Source organism: Tachypleus tridentatus, chromosome 10 (genome assembly GCF_004210375.1).
Source record: "Tachypleus tridentatus isolate NWPU-2018 chromosome 10, ASM421037v1, whole genome shotgun sequence".
NCBI classification, from domain to species: Eukaryota; Metazoa; Arthropoda; class Merostomata; order Xiphosura; family Limulidae; genus Tachypleus; species Tachypleus tridentatus.
Window position 1 is genome coordinate 140,461,123 of NC_134834.1, and position 16,085 is coordinate 140,477,207.

Here is a 16,085-nt window from a genome sequence, read left to right on the forward strand (position 1 = left end):
TTGAACTGTAACTATGTAATTAAGTTTGTTATCTGATCTTTAACTGTGGAATTAAGACTGCTAGTTAATCAGTAATTGTATATAATATTCTTATCTGCTTTCAAACATTTTTTTTTTTTTTTTTATAACAGTCAATTAACCACTACCTTGTTCCAATAAAGTATTATTTTTGTGTTCTTGTCTATTATTAAGATTATAATGTAGTACAAAAAAATCTTAAAGACACTTAGAACAATGCAACAGTGATCACTCCAACTGTAAACATAAAAGACTGAAACAAAGAGTTGTTGTGTAGAGTAATGCTGTTACAAGAATGTAATTGAAATACCAAGTATTTATATGTATTAATATTACATACAAAAAAGATGCACAGAACCTTCATATAACTTTTGATATCTCTGATTACCATTTAAAACTTAAATATTCTTACAGTCACGTGTTGCATAGTTTTATAATAGAAAATACACATTAAATCACTGTTTGAAAAATAAAAAAGCTTTGTTTTATACCAAGAATAAAATTATTCCACAACTTTTGTTTTTATACAACTGTCAATGTTTTAACAATTTCATAAGTTAACAATTTGACAAAATTAAACAATATTTAATGATTTAATTTAAATTCTTTATTTTCAATCTTGTTTACTTAGTCCGAAGTGCAAAGTGTCCTTTTCATGCACACAGTTACCTAATTAACTGCTAAGTTATATTCTATATGATCCAACATGGACGATCAAATTCTGAAATATTAAAATCTTTTAATTTCTCCACAGGAGACCAAAATTAACACTTCAAAGAATAAACAAAAACTGAAATAAAAATATTAAAAAAATATTTTGGAGAACACTTTTTTCAACTATTGTTACACAATTTCTGATCCTTAGAAGGTAGATGGTATTTATCTACTTAGTAATTTTATTATATTGTCCTAATAAGACATGTTACATTAGCATAGCATCACTAAAACAAATCACAGATGTCTACAAAATACTTACTAATCATAACTAACCAAGACCTCTTCTGTTTGGGCACCAATACTGGCAGAAGAAATAGAGAAAGAACTACAAACAATGTGCTCACAAGAAGCTATCTATATAAACATTTCATTAAGTTGTTAATCACGTTGATATGGGCTGTACACACCTCAGAACTTTTGACTAGAGTTAGTCAGCAGATAAGTATTTACATAAAACACCAATTTCTGAGTCACATCATTTGCTGATAACTGGAGTTATGTTAAAAGCTGGGCCAATCCTGAGAAAAAAACGCCTCAACACTGCTCGAAGCTCAGGCTTGATTTCAAGACAAATCATCTCACACAGACAAGGGTAATAAACTGCAGCATGGGCACGGAACTATGAAAGGGTAAAGTATTTTAACTAATAGTTTCTTTATTTAAATTTTGTACAAGAGTAAACATGAAAACAAAAACGCTTTAGTTCAATATAAGTTAAATAAAATACTTAGACATTATGCAAAAGAGCTCTAAAGAAAGTTCACTGCCATAAACTAAAGAATTATCCTTTTAAATTCTGCATCTGCATTCTATTGGCTATATATTCCAATAGAAACAAAACCAATTTTCTTGCTCAGAGTTTATAGCAAAAACAAAATTAGTATATACTATCAAGTGTACATATATGTTCTGTGAACTTTAATTTAGTATATTATAACTCATTTTCACACAAATGTACATGTTAGTTATACCACCATACAACTGATACAGAAACAGTTATGACACTATATTTTAAGGAGCCACTTACATCATAATACATTCCTACTTTTAAAAATTATAAAACTATAAGAAACCAAAAGTGACAACAAACAAAATCATTTATTAGCTCCTAAAAGTACTTACTCTATCATCGTCCATTTTATGAATCCTGGTAAGAAAAAGAAGAAGTAAACTTGTCCAGGATTCTCTGTGGTTCTCAGTAGTTAGACTCAAGTAATAGTCTAAGGCTTCTCGACATACTCTGTACAATGTAAAAGCAATTAAAAAATAATTAGTGTCATGCCACTTTCTGCTAAAAATAAATGTACTTGGTGTTAAAAGCATTATTAAGATAAACAAAGTAATTATGGTGTAAAAACATTCAAACCATACAATAAACAATGTTACAAATGTTGTTTTGAGGTTAAAAATGATTAGTGTGTAAAAACTTATTAGCAATAAGTATGTCATTCAGAATCGACATACAAATTGTGTTAAAAATGTTTTAAAATTAATAAAATAGTGTTGCAGGTGTCACTTTGACATCAATAGACAGATGACTTTGTACAAGAGAATATGCATTTCATTAACAGAAAATGTTTCAGTCTATTCTTATACCTTTTAAGTTAGATCTGCTTACATATTTGTCTTTACATTAAAAAAATATGCTTAGAAAACAGATTTGACTTGTGATACTTGTATTAAACTGTGAAAACATATAAACAAAATGATTAAGCTACTTTGCAAAAGCTGACATTAACACTTGCCCACTAAGCATATTTTTTAAAAATAGCTTATCAACAATTGTGATCTATCTTAACACAATATGAATTTCCATTATTTTCATAAATACAAAACCATGGAAAAAACAGATGCATGCACTGTATACAAACCAGCAGCCAAATTAGAAACTTTTTTTTTTGTACTTTCACTCTTAGATACACACATCACTTATGCTGTTGAACTTGTTAAATATAATACTGTTTAGTTCACAACTCATAAAACTCACCAGGATGTTTATATAATATAAATTCACATTTTACTGATACCGTTTCATGTATAACTTGTGTTCAGTTCTTACTCACTACCTAAAAGAATGATAGACAAGATTTCTTAATTGGTGTAAAACAAGAATACCAGCATGAAAACAGTCAGTTACAAAACAACAAAATATGAACATTTTAATTTCTGCAATCACTTTCCTGCCATGAGCAATACTGAAATACTCAGAGTACAGGAAACAAATGCATGGTTTTCAATTATTCTACATGACCAGTTTAAAATATATTCAGAATTAATTTCCTGCAACATCTACACTTGGCACGAGTTCCACATTGTAACATCATTTGTAATTATTATGGGTGGTATTTATTTCTTTTTGTTGATTTCTTCTTTAGTTTGCTTTACACGTACTAGAATAAAGTGTGTGTACTCCACTGTTGAGTTTAAAGACCCCAGCATACCAATAAAACTCCTTCATAATCCTCAACTACTTCTACAGTTAACTCATGGAGGCCTTTACCCCTCAAAAATCATTAGGAGTTCATCCATGTTGCCTGAGTATGTGTGACAAGTTTGTTGCATTATCTTGCAAGTTGGGGAGAGGGGCATACGAGTACAGTTTCAAACATGGTAAACCCAGGAACACAAGCCAGGAACAGAAATTATGATTCCATACTTGGATTCAGCAATTCTGACAAATGTTTACAAAATCTAATTGACCTGGTGTAATCTGAAGGTAAAAGAATGATTAGAATGAAGACCATGCAACTATTAATAGTAATACTATGAAGGTTTTTTCTAAACTTCCAAATTTTCCCTAATTGACATTTCCAAGAAGTATATAAATGAATAAACTAAAGCAACTTCAAGATGGGGTCGAAAATGCAATGCATTTAAGCTTAGGTCTTAACTAAATACATACAAGATACTCTACTACAATGAAAAGATAAAAAAAATACAGAATGTTTTTTAATGTTTTGATATTCCAACGTGATTTAGAAAAGATGGCTAGAGTAACTACATTGCGACCATACGATAAAAGCATAAGTACCTACCCAATAAGTTTGTTTTGAACCTGTGGCCAGGCATCTTGCCGAGAATCATCCATGTACATACGAAATAAAATTCGTAGTGAGCAAGCCATGCTCTGAGTTTCCTGGGTCAACAAGTTTGGTTTCACGTTACCCCGGAAACCTACAGATTACAATTCAGCCCTTTAGTAAGTATAAAACAAGCAATAAAAAACGTGTTTTGAAAAAATTTAGCATGATGTACAAATGCAATGCCAAAAATGTGTAAAAACAAGGTAAAAATGAATATACAAAACTGTAGAAAAATAACTACCTATATAGCCAACTCTTTCCAAGAATAATTTTTATTTACAAATAAATGTTGAATTCCTGTTAGATGCTTGAATACAGCTTTGAATAAACCATTTAAAATGAATAGTGCTATACAGTCTTGCAGTGGCTAACAACAAGCTCAGAAATTTACCTACATTTATATGGTTTTATGTATTCATCCCTACCTTACAATGAACCACTGTAGTAGTTCATAATAAAGATTCTCGGTTTGCTAATTTTTTTTTGTTTATTATTATTATTTCTTTTTCCATGATTATTCCACCACTCTCCACCAAAAATGGGTGCGAGTATTTCAATCAAACCTGGGCAACATTAAATAACAAATGTTTATTTCCTAAGCCAGTAGCTAATAAATCTTACCAGCTTTCCATAACAGGTTCCTTTGTTCATGATTGGTGTTAAATGCTTTTGCAAACCGATGTGACTCCTGTAAACATTCCACCATCTTCAGAAGTTGAGGAGACTTCAGGTAAGGATACATACCCTGTTCTTCATGCTGCTGACTCTCAGTCAGTTGATTGCTATCTGTGGCATGGCCAATATCTGCCTGTAAAAGGAACTCAACTTGAGTTTTCCATCATTTATTATGTATTTGTTCAGAAGAGAAAAATGTTAAAGTCCTGGCAGAGACTCTTAAAATATAGCTCTTAAAAACATGGAATAAGGTATCTAATATGGTTTATAATTGAACAATATTAAAATCATCAGGTTTGAGTTAATAATTTTGAATAAATGTTTTACTAAAATAACTACTCACTAATTGCACTGTCTCTTTGAAAGCAAGTTTGCCATCACCTACAAGTGCTGTCCTGATGCAAAGGTTTAATTATACATCAAAAGCACAAATCAAAGATGCTTTTCATGTCCATACAACAAAAAGATATGTAGTAATATAAATAAAAATGTTAGCAAAATATCATTACCTCTAGTGTAAGGAAAGAATCAATACATTATAGCAAAAGATCAGGTGAAAAAAGAGAACAGATTACAGAAAGAGCAAGATTAAACACCATTCATCCTACTGACATCAGTCACAGGTCAAAAGCTATGTCCTCATTTATTGACTTGTATTCAAAATTCTATTTAACTGTTATTTTATGAATTTATGTGAATAAGTTTGTTATCAAATTGACAATTACAATTCAAATTGTAGTATTATACATTAGTTAATTTCTGAATTTAAAAATAAGTATTAAAAAACACAAATATTGATATTTTGAGTGTCATGGTATGCTGAAACTTACATTGGTTTAAATTACATGTATATGATGTTAAAATACAAATTTAACTGTTTTGTATGAATTAGGAACTCCCCTATTTAGACAAGCTAGAATTAAAATAAGAACAACCTATATTTTTTGCTTGCTAAGCTATCACTATATTTAATGACTCAAAGACAGTGGCCATGGCTACTTCTGTCCATTTTTAGAAACATCTGCTTACTTCACCTACTTCTGTCTATGAGAAGTGAATAACAAAACAAAAGTTCAGAAAGTCCCCCTAGTGGCTTTCTCAGCCTTCTTCAAATATACAGATATCAAACTTTCTTTTTATACAAGTTTCAAAGCAGTAAGACTTTAGTGAACTCTAAATTTCATACTTTTTCAAACCCAAGTGTAGCTTAGTTACTAAGCTTGATAAATATATTGGAATACTATGGTATAAATACAGTAATTTATGTTTTTTGGCTATTACAAAATGTAAGTATAAAATAAAAAAAATAATTTTGTTTTGTATCTAAACGTGCAAAATTTGATAAGGCTTAGCAACCTGTGGCAAGCAGCAAATGAGTACAAAGATCACCATAACTAAAAGAAATGTATTTGCTCTATGAATTTATTTACCATTCTATTTTCTAAAAATAATAAGCTTAAGTTATTTGTAAATAGTAATGATGCAAATACGTATATAATGCATTATAACTGAAATGTGACTGTATTTTACAAAATACTAGTCCCCTAAAACACAACCACGACAGTTCAATTTGTAAAGGCCAGTTTTATATTCTTGGATATAGTAATATGAGTGCATATGCACTATATCATTGCAACTTCTGTAATATTAAACAAGCATGCAGAAAAAGACATATATACACTGCTGGCCAAAATCTTAAGGCCAATGAACATAAAGAAACAATATGCATTTTGGGTTGATAGACAACTACTTATTTGAGTAAAGCTTCAAAAGATGAAAATAAGAAAAGGGAAAATAATTTTTTTTAGCATTAAATAGGGAAAATGTGAACACAATGAAATTAGCCTAAATACTAGCTAGTCAAAAGTTTAAGACCATACCAAAAAGAAGTCCTAAACAGGGTAGAAAATGCCTAACAAGAGGTCTCAGTAGCGAGTTGTAAGGCCGTCATTGCAAGTAACTGCAAACATTTTCTTTGGCGTGGATGATACAAGAGTTTGCAGAAAGCTGGCTGGAATGTTATTCCAAGTGGTGAAGATGGCTTCACAAAGATCATGCACTGTTTGGAATTGACATCCATTTCTATAGACTTCCCTTGACATCCACCCCCAAACATTTTCAATGGGGTTCAGTTTGTGCAAACACGCTAGATGGTCCAAAAGAATCACGTTATTCACCATGAAAAAGTCCTTTGTCCTGCAGGCATTGCAGATTGTAGCATTGTCCTGCTAAAAGATCCAGTCATTTCCACACAAGCAAGGGCCTTCAGTCAATAAGGATGCTTTCTCCAACATGCCAAGGCAGCTAGCTGCTGTTTAACCTGAAGCTCTATTGTTCCATGGAAGGAAAAAGCACCCCAGATCAAGATGGAACCTCCTCCACTGTGTCTTACAGAAAATGTCTCCGGTGGGATATCCTTATCGTGCCAGTAACGTTGGAAGCTATCTGGACCATCCAGATTAAATTTTTTTTCTCATAAGAGAACAAAACCTTCTTCCACGTTTCTACGTCCCATGTTTGGTGCTTCTCAGCAAATTTAACCGAGCAGTTTCGTGGTGTGGCATTTGAAGGTGTTTACAGTTTTTAAAGCCTTTCTCTCGTTGATGCCGTTTTATTGTTTTTGAGCTGCATTCTGCATCCATTAGGGCTTTAATTTGGTTTAACGATCGGCTGCTGTCTTGCCGGACAACCCATCAAATCCTCCTGCTCAAAGCCGGCAAAATTTTCTTGGTCCAACCACTTGAAATTCTCATTTTGTATCCCTCAGGGTCTTTTAAAGAAATTTCCAACAGCAGTTTTACTATCCTCAATCTCACCATCAATGGCACATTGAGAGAGACTTTGCTTTTGCAGCTTGACAATTCTACCATGTTCAAACTGTCAACTTTTTAGTCTTTGCCATGTTTTTACCCAATGTTACACATGAGATATCAGTGGGAGATGTTGACAATGCTAATGCTTGAACACAAATGACTAAATTTCATCATGTGTTTACCGATTAACCCCTCGTTTCAGTATGGTCTTTAAACTTTTGACCAGCTAGTATTTAGGCTAATTTCATAGTGTTCACGTTTTCCCATTTATTAAATGCTAAAAACGTTTTTTTATTTTAATTTTCCCTTTTCTTATTTTCATCTTTCAAAGCTCTACTCAAATAAGTAGTTGAGTCTAACAATGCAAAATGCATATTTTTTCTTTATGTTCATTAGCCTTAATATTTTGGCCAGCAGTGTATATGAATGTATAATGCTATGAAATTTAAACTTTACACTAAATATTTGTGTTTTTGTATCATAACATGTTGTCATTCTAGAATGAATAAAACACTATTTTCTAATCGTATATGTTGGTTACAAGGTTGGCTAAATTAACCAACCCTAAATATAGTTAGGGTACAGAAAATAACAGACAAAATAAAAAGTATTACTGAACACAAACACTTGAAACATATTTAAGAGAATGTAGAGATTATTTAATGATATTTAAGATTCTTAGGATGAAGAATAGTTTATTTAATCATGACGTGAAAATCGCATGCACACTAGTAATGAAATAACTCGATACATTCACAAATAAATCTTTAGTAAAAATATTTCATCCAAAATCTGATCTTTATGTTTACAAAATAATTAATGTTTACTAAACATCTGTCAAATTTTATGAAGGTACATATATGAGGTGTGATCAAAAGGATCTAAGACTTCTTTTGTCACAAGTGCCAGTACAGAGGCAGCGAGCTTCACTGAAGTGCATGTACAAAGTACAAATAGTGATCTACTCCACGAACAAGCCATTTCTCCAGGCCTTATACCTGTGCTGCAGAAAAAACGTGTTCAAAGACAGGCATATCTCTTGTCCCTGTCTTAATAAAAATGGACAGAAAAGAAGAGCAACATGTTTGCATCAAATTGTGTGTGAAAAATGGTAAAGGAGGAACAGAAATCCTCAAAATGTTAAGAACTGCTTTTGGTGATAACTGTTTAAGTAAAGCTGTCATTTATCAGTGGATAAAATGCTTCCATGATGGCCAAGAATAGGTCAAAGATGACCGACATTTTGAGTGATAGTCGGTATTGTCCACTGATGAAACGGTTACTGAGGTGAAAGACTATTCAAAGTGATCAATGGCTAACTATCCACAAAATTGCTGGTGAACTAGACATTTCGTTTGAATTGTTTCAGGCAATTTTAACTGAAAAACTCTTCATGCATCAAGTGTCTGAAAAATTTGTTCCAAGGCTGTTGACAGATGACCAAAAGTTTCACCATCGACAAATGTGCTAGGATCTGAAAAGAAGGCTGAAAATTGATTGTAATTTCATTAACGTCATTATTACTGGTTATTAGTCACTGGTATATGGTTATGACCCTGAAATGAAACTTCAGTCATCTCAGTGGAAGTCTCCATCATCCGAAAAAGGCACGACAGTCTTGATCAAGTGTGAAGAAAATGTTGATAGTGTTTTTTTATGTTAGAGTTATTGTTCATCATGAATTCATACCTTATGGGCAGACAGTTAACCTGGCCTTTTATAAAGACATCTTAATTTGCTTGAGGGAGAAAATTAGAAGAAACCACTGCAAGCTGTGGGAGAATGGTCACTGGTTTCTTCATCATGACAACATGCCTTCACACACTGCTGTATCTGTTCTAGAAGCTGATGACATACAAATGGGCATACAAATACATATGTTTTATAACAAGCCCATCGCAAAAGAGTTCATGTTACAAAAAAAAACTGTTTTGCTGGAAAGCTACTCAAATAAATTAAATTAAAACATTGTGTAATACAGAGTTGTAATTAACAACTAAAATTTACAAAACAAGTAGTCATAATGTCTCTTCCCAATGAAGATGCTATAGACATTTCATTTTCTAATGGAATTAACAATCATACAGAACTAACATAAAGGGATAGTATGAGCAAGAACTAGCAACTGACATCATCAAATACTGGTTTAAAGAGTAAGAATCTTAATGTTCACAACCTTTTCATTCAAGGTTTGCACTCTTTTTTTCTTCTCCAGCCCATTCTCTTTATTCACCTTTAAAGGTAAGAAAAACCTTTATATTCTTTTCATTCATCATCACTCTTCATTTCTATTAAGTTCACATACCTTTTATAGTTGTATTCCTTTGAACAATATTACCCAGCATACATGTTCAATCCTTAAACTGTTGTCTGTATTTTTTCTCTGTATTTCCTTTTTTTTATTTAGTTTATTTACTACCATTAACTGTATTTACACAATTTTTACATTTTTACTGTTATTATTTTTCTTTTTATACATGTTACTTCCCTTTGCTCATTTGTAGTTTCAGGAACATTTTCTCAAACCTTTGAGCCATGTGTTATTTGCTCTTTCAACCTAACCCTTATATTAACAATTTCATTGTCACTGGTAACCTGATGAAATGCTCTTGCTTGAAATGTTGTTTCCTTGCTTTATACATAAAATTATTTTAATTTGGCAAGGGTTTCACCTCTATTTTCAGTCTAGTACAAAGAAATCTATGTAATAATTATAGTTTCCAAAGAAAGAAATTAGAATTCCACCAGAAATCTTCCATATAACTTTTCTAGAGCCAATAAACTACCAAGCACACTTTTCAAAACTGTGTTTATGAAAACAATAATCAAGCCTGGATAATTATTTTCTTCCTTTTGTTTTTGATAACTACTTGAACTTGGATACTTTAACACACTATGTTTATAACATAAGTACTCTACCTGTTTACTATTCTATAAATATATCTACAAGGCATGAGTAACTGACCATGTGATTTTCTGTGATGGATTTTTAAACTTAATGTTACTAAGACTGGGTAATTTTCCAAACTATATTTTCATAACTTAGAGTAAATTATACCTGAGCTGCTGCCAGATATTCCATGTCTTCTTTCCTGCTTGTAGAAGGATAAAACACAATGTTGTCAATAGTTTGAATCAGTTCTAATTGCACAATACACTTTATCTTCAGAGAAGAAAACAGTTTTTCTTCCTTGCTTTCAGCATCTGAAACAACATTCATTTCTTGTATTAACAATAGCAACATATCACATGGTGGAAACTATAATAAAACAGGAAACTTAAAACTTCACTGAAAATAAGAAACATTACAAACTCTTCTGACAATACACTAGAATCCATTACAGTATCTCAAAAACAATACTGAAGACATCATACCAAAGGAAAATTAACATTACATTGGAAATCATAAGCAAACACCAAAACTACCTTAAAACTACATAATTTATATCAAACATCAAAGAATACACCATTATTTCCACAATACCTTGGATTTCATAAAATCTCAAAATATTTTAACATTTTCCTCAAAGATGGATTAGAAAGAAAAGAGATGAAAGTAAATTACTATTTAAAATACTTTGAACAGATGAAGACAAAACCAGTATTAATCACTTTGGATGGATCAGTTGATTGTTTGTATTATATATTCAACTACAAAAAGTTACCTATACCATTTTCACATAGTTAATTTTTAATGTTTTCTTTTCATGTTCCTTTCCTTTCATTATTCATCCCAACACAACAGTACCCTTGAGGCATATTATAATTTCTTGGGAAAATATTGTAAGCCTTAAGAACTGATGCAAAAACAATGTATATTTCAAAAAACATTTAAACCTTTAAATTATGCATTTTAAAACATCATTAACACAAGTAAACATAATATTAGGACTTAAATAATGTTTAGCCCTATCCCAATGGGCATCCTTTACTGTGTATGTAAGGTTTTAATTACTTATGTTCAAAGTTTTATTAATCTTTGTGTTTGTTATAACAGTTATTGTAGCATAAAGCCTTAGCTAATAATTTAATTATATACAAGTTTAAGTTCTTAATTTTATAAGGCAAGATTGTTTTTAAATCCTGAATTTCCTCTAACGTGATATTTTCTCTAGGCACCTCCCTTTTCCCTATTTTATCCACCACCCCCTCCAATAAGTACCAAATTAAATGTAAATTACTCACTATAAAATCATCATTGCTCTAATAAATCATAATTTAATTTATATAGTCTCCAATTCTGTTTGGTTACAGAGCTATGAATAGAAAATTAGACCCCTCTTACTACACCCACCTGTTACATCTTTTCTTTAAAGATTTGTTAATAGTTTTCTCAGATTTAATTCTATATTAACTATAACCAATAAAAAACCAAGGTTCTCATCTATCAAATAATGTATTATATAACATTGTTTTCTGAAGATAATATTGTCAAGTTCACTATTAGCACAAACTTCATTCTCATGAGAAGGATAACTAGCTTGGATGAAGTTATAATGGCTCTTGTTGCACAGTTAGAAAACCAGACGAACTGCGAGTTTTGAAAAAAATGTTTACACTGCATGATATTAGTCTATATTATTTAGTACATTATTTAATTAAATAAAATTTATTAAGTGCAGAAAAGTAGGGTTAAAGTGTCATCGACAACTGAAAGCAAGAAAGGGAAGATTTGGTCAAGTACTTTATTTTTTATTATTTATTTATTATCATAAAAGTAGCTGAAAAATTGTAAAAATAGAAAACTCTTTAGGTTAGTTATGGTTAGATTAGACAAAATAAATAATATGGTAAAAATATACCACGAGGCATGCACCCAAGAAGCTTGTGAGTAATGTAATTCAGTAGCATAATATGACCTCCATGTTCCCAAATTTACAACTTATGATGGCATAAACAGTAGTTACACATATTATAAATACATGTATACTGTAACAAGTTTAAAACTAATTAAGATAACGGAATGCTGTTTTATGTTTTATATGAAGTAATCCTCGAAAGAAAAAACAGTTAATTTAAATTAATTTCAATTTTTTTTAGTGGTTAGGAGATCAGTCAAATTGATCAAAGTTGTACAGAGTTATGGTCAAGAAAATAACAGAAAATATATGAAGTTTTAATGAAAACATTTTAAAGATACTTAGAAGGTTTTCAGAGATTACGTAAATCAAGCTTGAAATTTGAGATAAAAATATTTTTAATATTAAAATGAAAAATTACTTCAAACACGGACTATTCAAAACAAATACTAAATATCTTCATGAGCAATTTTTTCTTTTTTAGTTTATTTAAAATATTTCACAAGAAAATATTTTTGTACGTTAAAAACAATGTTTACCAAAAGACTGTCAAATTTGTAAAGATACACATACTACACTAAAAGTTAATAGCATCAAATCTGTAAAGACTTTATACAAGTACAAATTGGTCATGTGGTTGATCAACTCAATCAAGTCCATGTATCTCTAATAACAGCACATTTGGATAAGAAACAACTATAAGGGCCAAAGATGGTCAAGCAGTCAACAATACTACAGTCAGTTACATGTACCCTGTGATGACAAATGCACATCTATTTACCATTATAGTGTAAAATGAGCTCTTTCTAATGATTATACCTATGTGTAAGTAAGCTACAAGGCTCAAAATATGTTGAATATAGACTTAGCATTTGTCAGGGGTTGAAAAACTAATTACTTGTTTCAACTGTTATCATTCAGGGAACATGAAATGTACAAGTCCAAAGGTTATGCAAGTACCTTATGTTCTAGGCTTAATCTACAGAACAGCCACTGTATCTGAAAATACAGTGTCAAAATACATAATTTCATAGCTCATTGGTTACATGACAATGCAGTTGAAGTTTTAAATAGTTTTTAAAGGTTTATTTTGAAATAAAGGATTAAAAATTTAAATTACAAAACTCAGAATCACAATAATGTTAATTTAATTCATATAAATTGATAGTAAAGGAGTTTATTTACATTTTGAATGTAAGATGGTGACTTGTGCAGAAATAAGTGTTTAAAAGGTACCCATGATTAAACATGGAACTAAAAGACAAAATTAAGCACTTTAATAAAAAGATTTTATGAATTTTAATATGAAACATCACAAACCTGCTTTAACATTAGCATCCTTCTCCTCACGTTGGGGTAGATGTCTTGGTGAATGTGCTTTGCCTGCCCCCTTATCATAGAAAACGGCTATGTTATTTTAATTCATGTCATTGTTCAAGAATACAAAATTTATGCAACTTTAAAACACAATATGGGAAACATATAGTATACATGTAGAAGGATTTGGCCAAGATACTAAAAACTCGTAGTGAAGGAAAGTAATAAAACATCTGAAAAGTTGCAAAAATAAAAAAAAATTAAATATTTTCTTTTTCAGGAAAAAAAATTAAGTGAAAAATCTTTCTGAAAGAGTTTTATTGCTTGCCTCATTTCATAATAATAAACAATATGCTGTTTATTTCAAATTAAATATTTTGCATTTTACTCAGAAAATAATTTACATTGTAAATCAAATATCTATTAAAATCTTTTCAAGCACTTAGATATTCAGCACAGTGTTATGTGTGCTCTAAAAAACTGTAAAAAAATTACATTTCAATGTTTTATTTTTGAGCCATTTTCTAGGGTAATGAAATTAGAGAAGTTTCAAAAAGTAGTGTCATATTTCAACTTGTGAATACTCATTCAGTAATCATAGTACAGCATACTTAAATAACTTTTTTTAAAATCAAATTTACTTTTTCATAAACATTAAACTGTGAAACAGTTACTTAGTATCGTTTTGGCTATTTAAACTACAATAGTCATGCATCAGAATAGATGTTTACCTAATTATGTGTAACAGATTCATGTTTATAACTTTTCAGATGCTACAATGTGGAAATTAAATTTCTTTGGAATTGATTCAATTGTACATCATCTCTATAAAAATCAGTATACTTGATGATGAATAAATGTCACTAGTTTACACTGTGTGTGTGTGTGTGTGTGTGTGTGTGTGTGTGTGTGTGTGTGTGTGTGTGTGGAGTCTAAAATAAAATAAGAAATGTGTAAAATGTATGTGTGGAAAATTAAAAAAAAACAAGGTAAAATTTAATTACTTTATAAACACATGCAAGAAATAATAATATTTCACTCAACACTTAGACAATCCAGCAATTTCACCTGCTAACAAACGCCAAACAAAAATACAATTTTTCAATGAGTTTAAATAAATTAAACTTCAAACACATCCATTTATCATTGCACAATTTTTTAAATGGGATTATCTGATGTCATTATATTTTGTCTTAATGAACAACATTTTCATTACATCAATTTACCTTGTTTGAAGAAGTTTCAGGTGTGATTATTTGGTTGTCATTTCTGTTTGGTTTCCATGTCAGTAGCCTAGACACATAGGAGTAAAACAACACTATGTAGTATTATACAATCAATTCACACTGAACCTGTCTGTTGGCTAGAAGACATAATAAAAGCAGTTATCCTTCTTTTGTAGAATAAAAAGCTTACTCAGCAGAATATATTTATAACTTCAGAGATCTTTAGTCATAACATAATTCACTTAACTAAAATAACTTTTTTAAATTTTACTGAAACTAATGCCTGTACAGTGTTTTTACTAGCATTCTCAAAAATAAAAGTCATTGAGTCTAATATTGTGATGCTAACTCTTTCAAGAAGTCCAGACTTCAATAATTAAACTCACATGTAAGGAAGAGTCTCCTTAAAAATGTCCAACATGCAACAACAAGTTCTATCCCATGTTTGGTCATCAAACTTCATACCATTAGAAATGACCAAGTTTTCAAGACAGTTTGTACCAGAGCGAGCCAACTGTTCATTATCTATATATAAAGGAAAATACATATGAATTACTTGGAATATGGAATAAGGTTGAAATATGATTAAAAAAACCAAGTATGCTAGTCTATCATAACTTACTGAAATGTATTAAATTAATATTCTAAATTATTTTGCATTAAAATATATTGTTATATAAATGACATCTTTGGTGCTTGGAATCATGAGATGGAACACTCTACACAACCACTTCAAGGAAACCCACCCACAAATTAACTTTACCCTTGCAACTTCAAATATCATGTCTACACTTGCCTTCTTGGATGTTGCTAATATTAAAAGATGCAAAAATTAAAGATTTCATACCATCTGCTGACAATATCAGGTCCATCATCCTCAGTCAGTATTTGAAACTTACTTTTCTATATTTGATTATCTCAATAAATTCACATGTAATTATACAAATAATATTTTTAATTTTTTAAGTTATCTAATAACAATCTTTTCCCACTAAATTGTGTGTTTAGCTTCATTTATATGTTCTTTTAATGATGAAATAGTAATATTACTGTTTTTAACATTTTTGTGTTCATTCATTCTGTATTTTACATTTCTTATAGTTTGCCCTATAAAAAATGTTCACATTCACATGATATTTTATACATACCACATTTTTCCATTAAGTCAATTTTATATTTAGTTATATTAAGAATTTAGTTAACTTTATCAGCTTACACATAAAAAAAAAATATTTGTTTACAAAATTGTTTCATTATTTGACAAGACAAACCAGATATAAATGATAGAACCAAACACTCTTTTTGTTACTTTCTTCAGCAAATAGTTTTAACTTAATATTTTCATCCTTGTTTAATTTTTTTAAACAGCTGTCAACAATACCAGGATTAAAACCTCACACTACTGCTATGTACTTGATTAATAAGAACTCATTATTA

At 30.3% G+C, this 16,085-nt stretch overlaps 1 protein-coding gene across 2 annotated transcripts in view; it reads right to left on the reverse strand.

The window, feature by feature from the left end:
* Nucleotides 1-833: 833 nt before the first annotated feature.
* The window catches only part of Sec71 (ADP ribosylation factor guanine nucleotide exchange factor Sec71), a 104,204-nt gene continuing 88,952 nt past the window's right edge, over nt 834-16,085 (reverse strand). For both annotated transcript variants that reach the window (XM_076464039.1, XM_076464038.1), the window contains 8 exons: nt 15,035-15,173; nt 14,649-14,715; nt 13,426-13,495; nt 10,365-10,510; nt 4,440-4,626; nt 3,771-3,909; nt 1,858-1,975; nt 834-1,354 (listed from right to left, as the gene is read on the reverse strand). In XM_076464039.1, the coding sequence (XP_076320154.1) occupies nt 1,211-1,354; nt 1,858-1,975; nt 3,771-3,909; nt 4,440-4,626; nt 10,365-10,510; nt 13,426-13,495; nt 14,649-14,715; nt 15,035-15,173 (1,010 nt within the window). In that variant the 3' untranslated portion in view covers nt 834-1,210. The remainder of the gene's footprint in view (nt 1,355-1,857; nt 1,976-3,770; nt 3,910-4,439; nt 4,627-10,364; nt 10,511-13,425; nt 13,496-14,648; nt 14,716-15,034; nt 15,174-16,085) is intronic.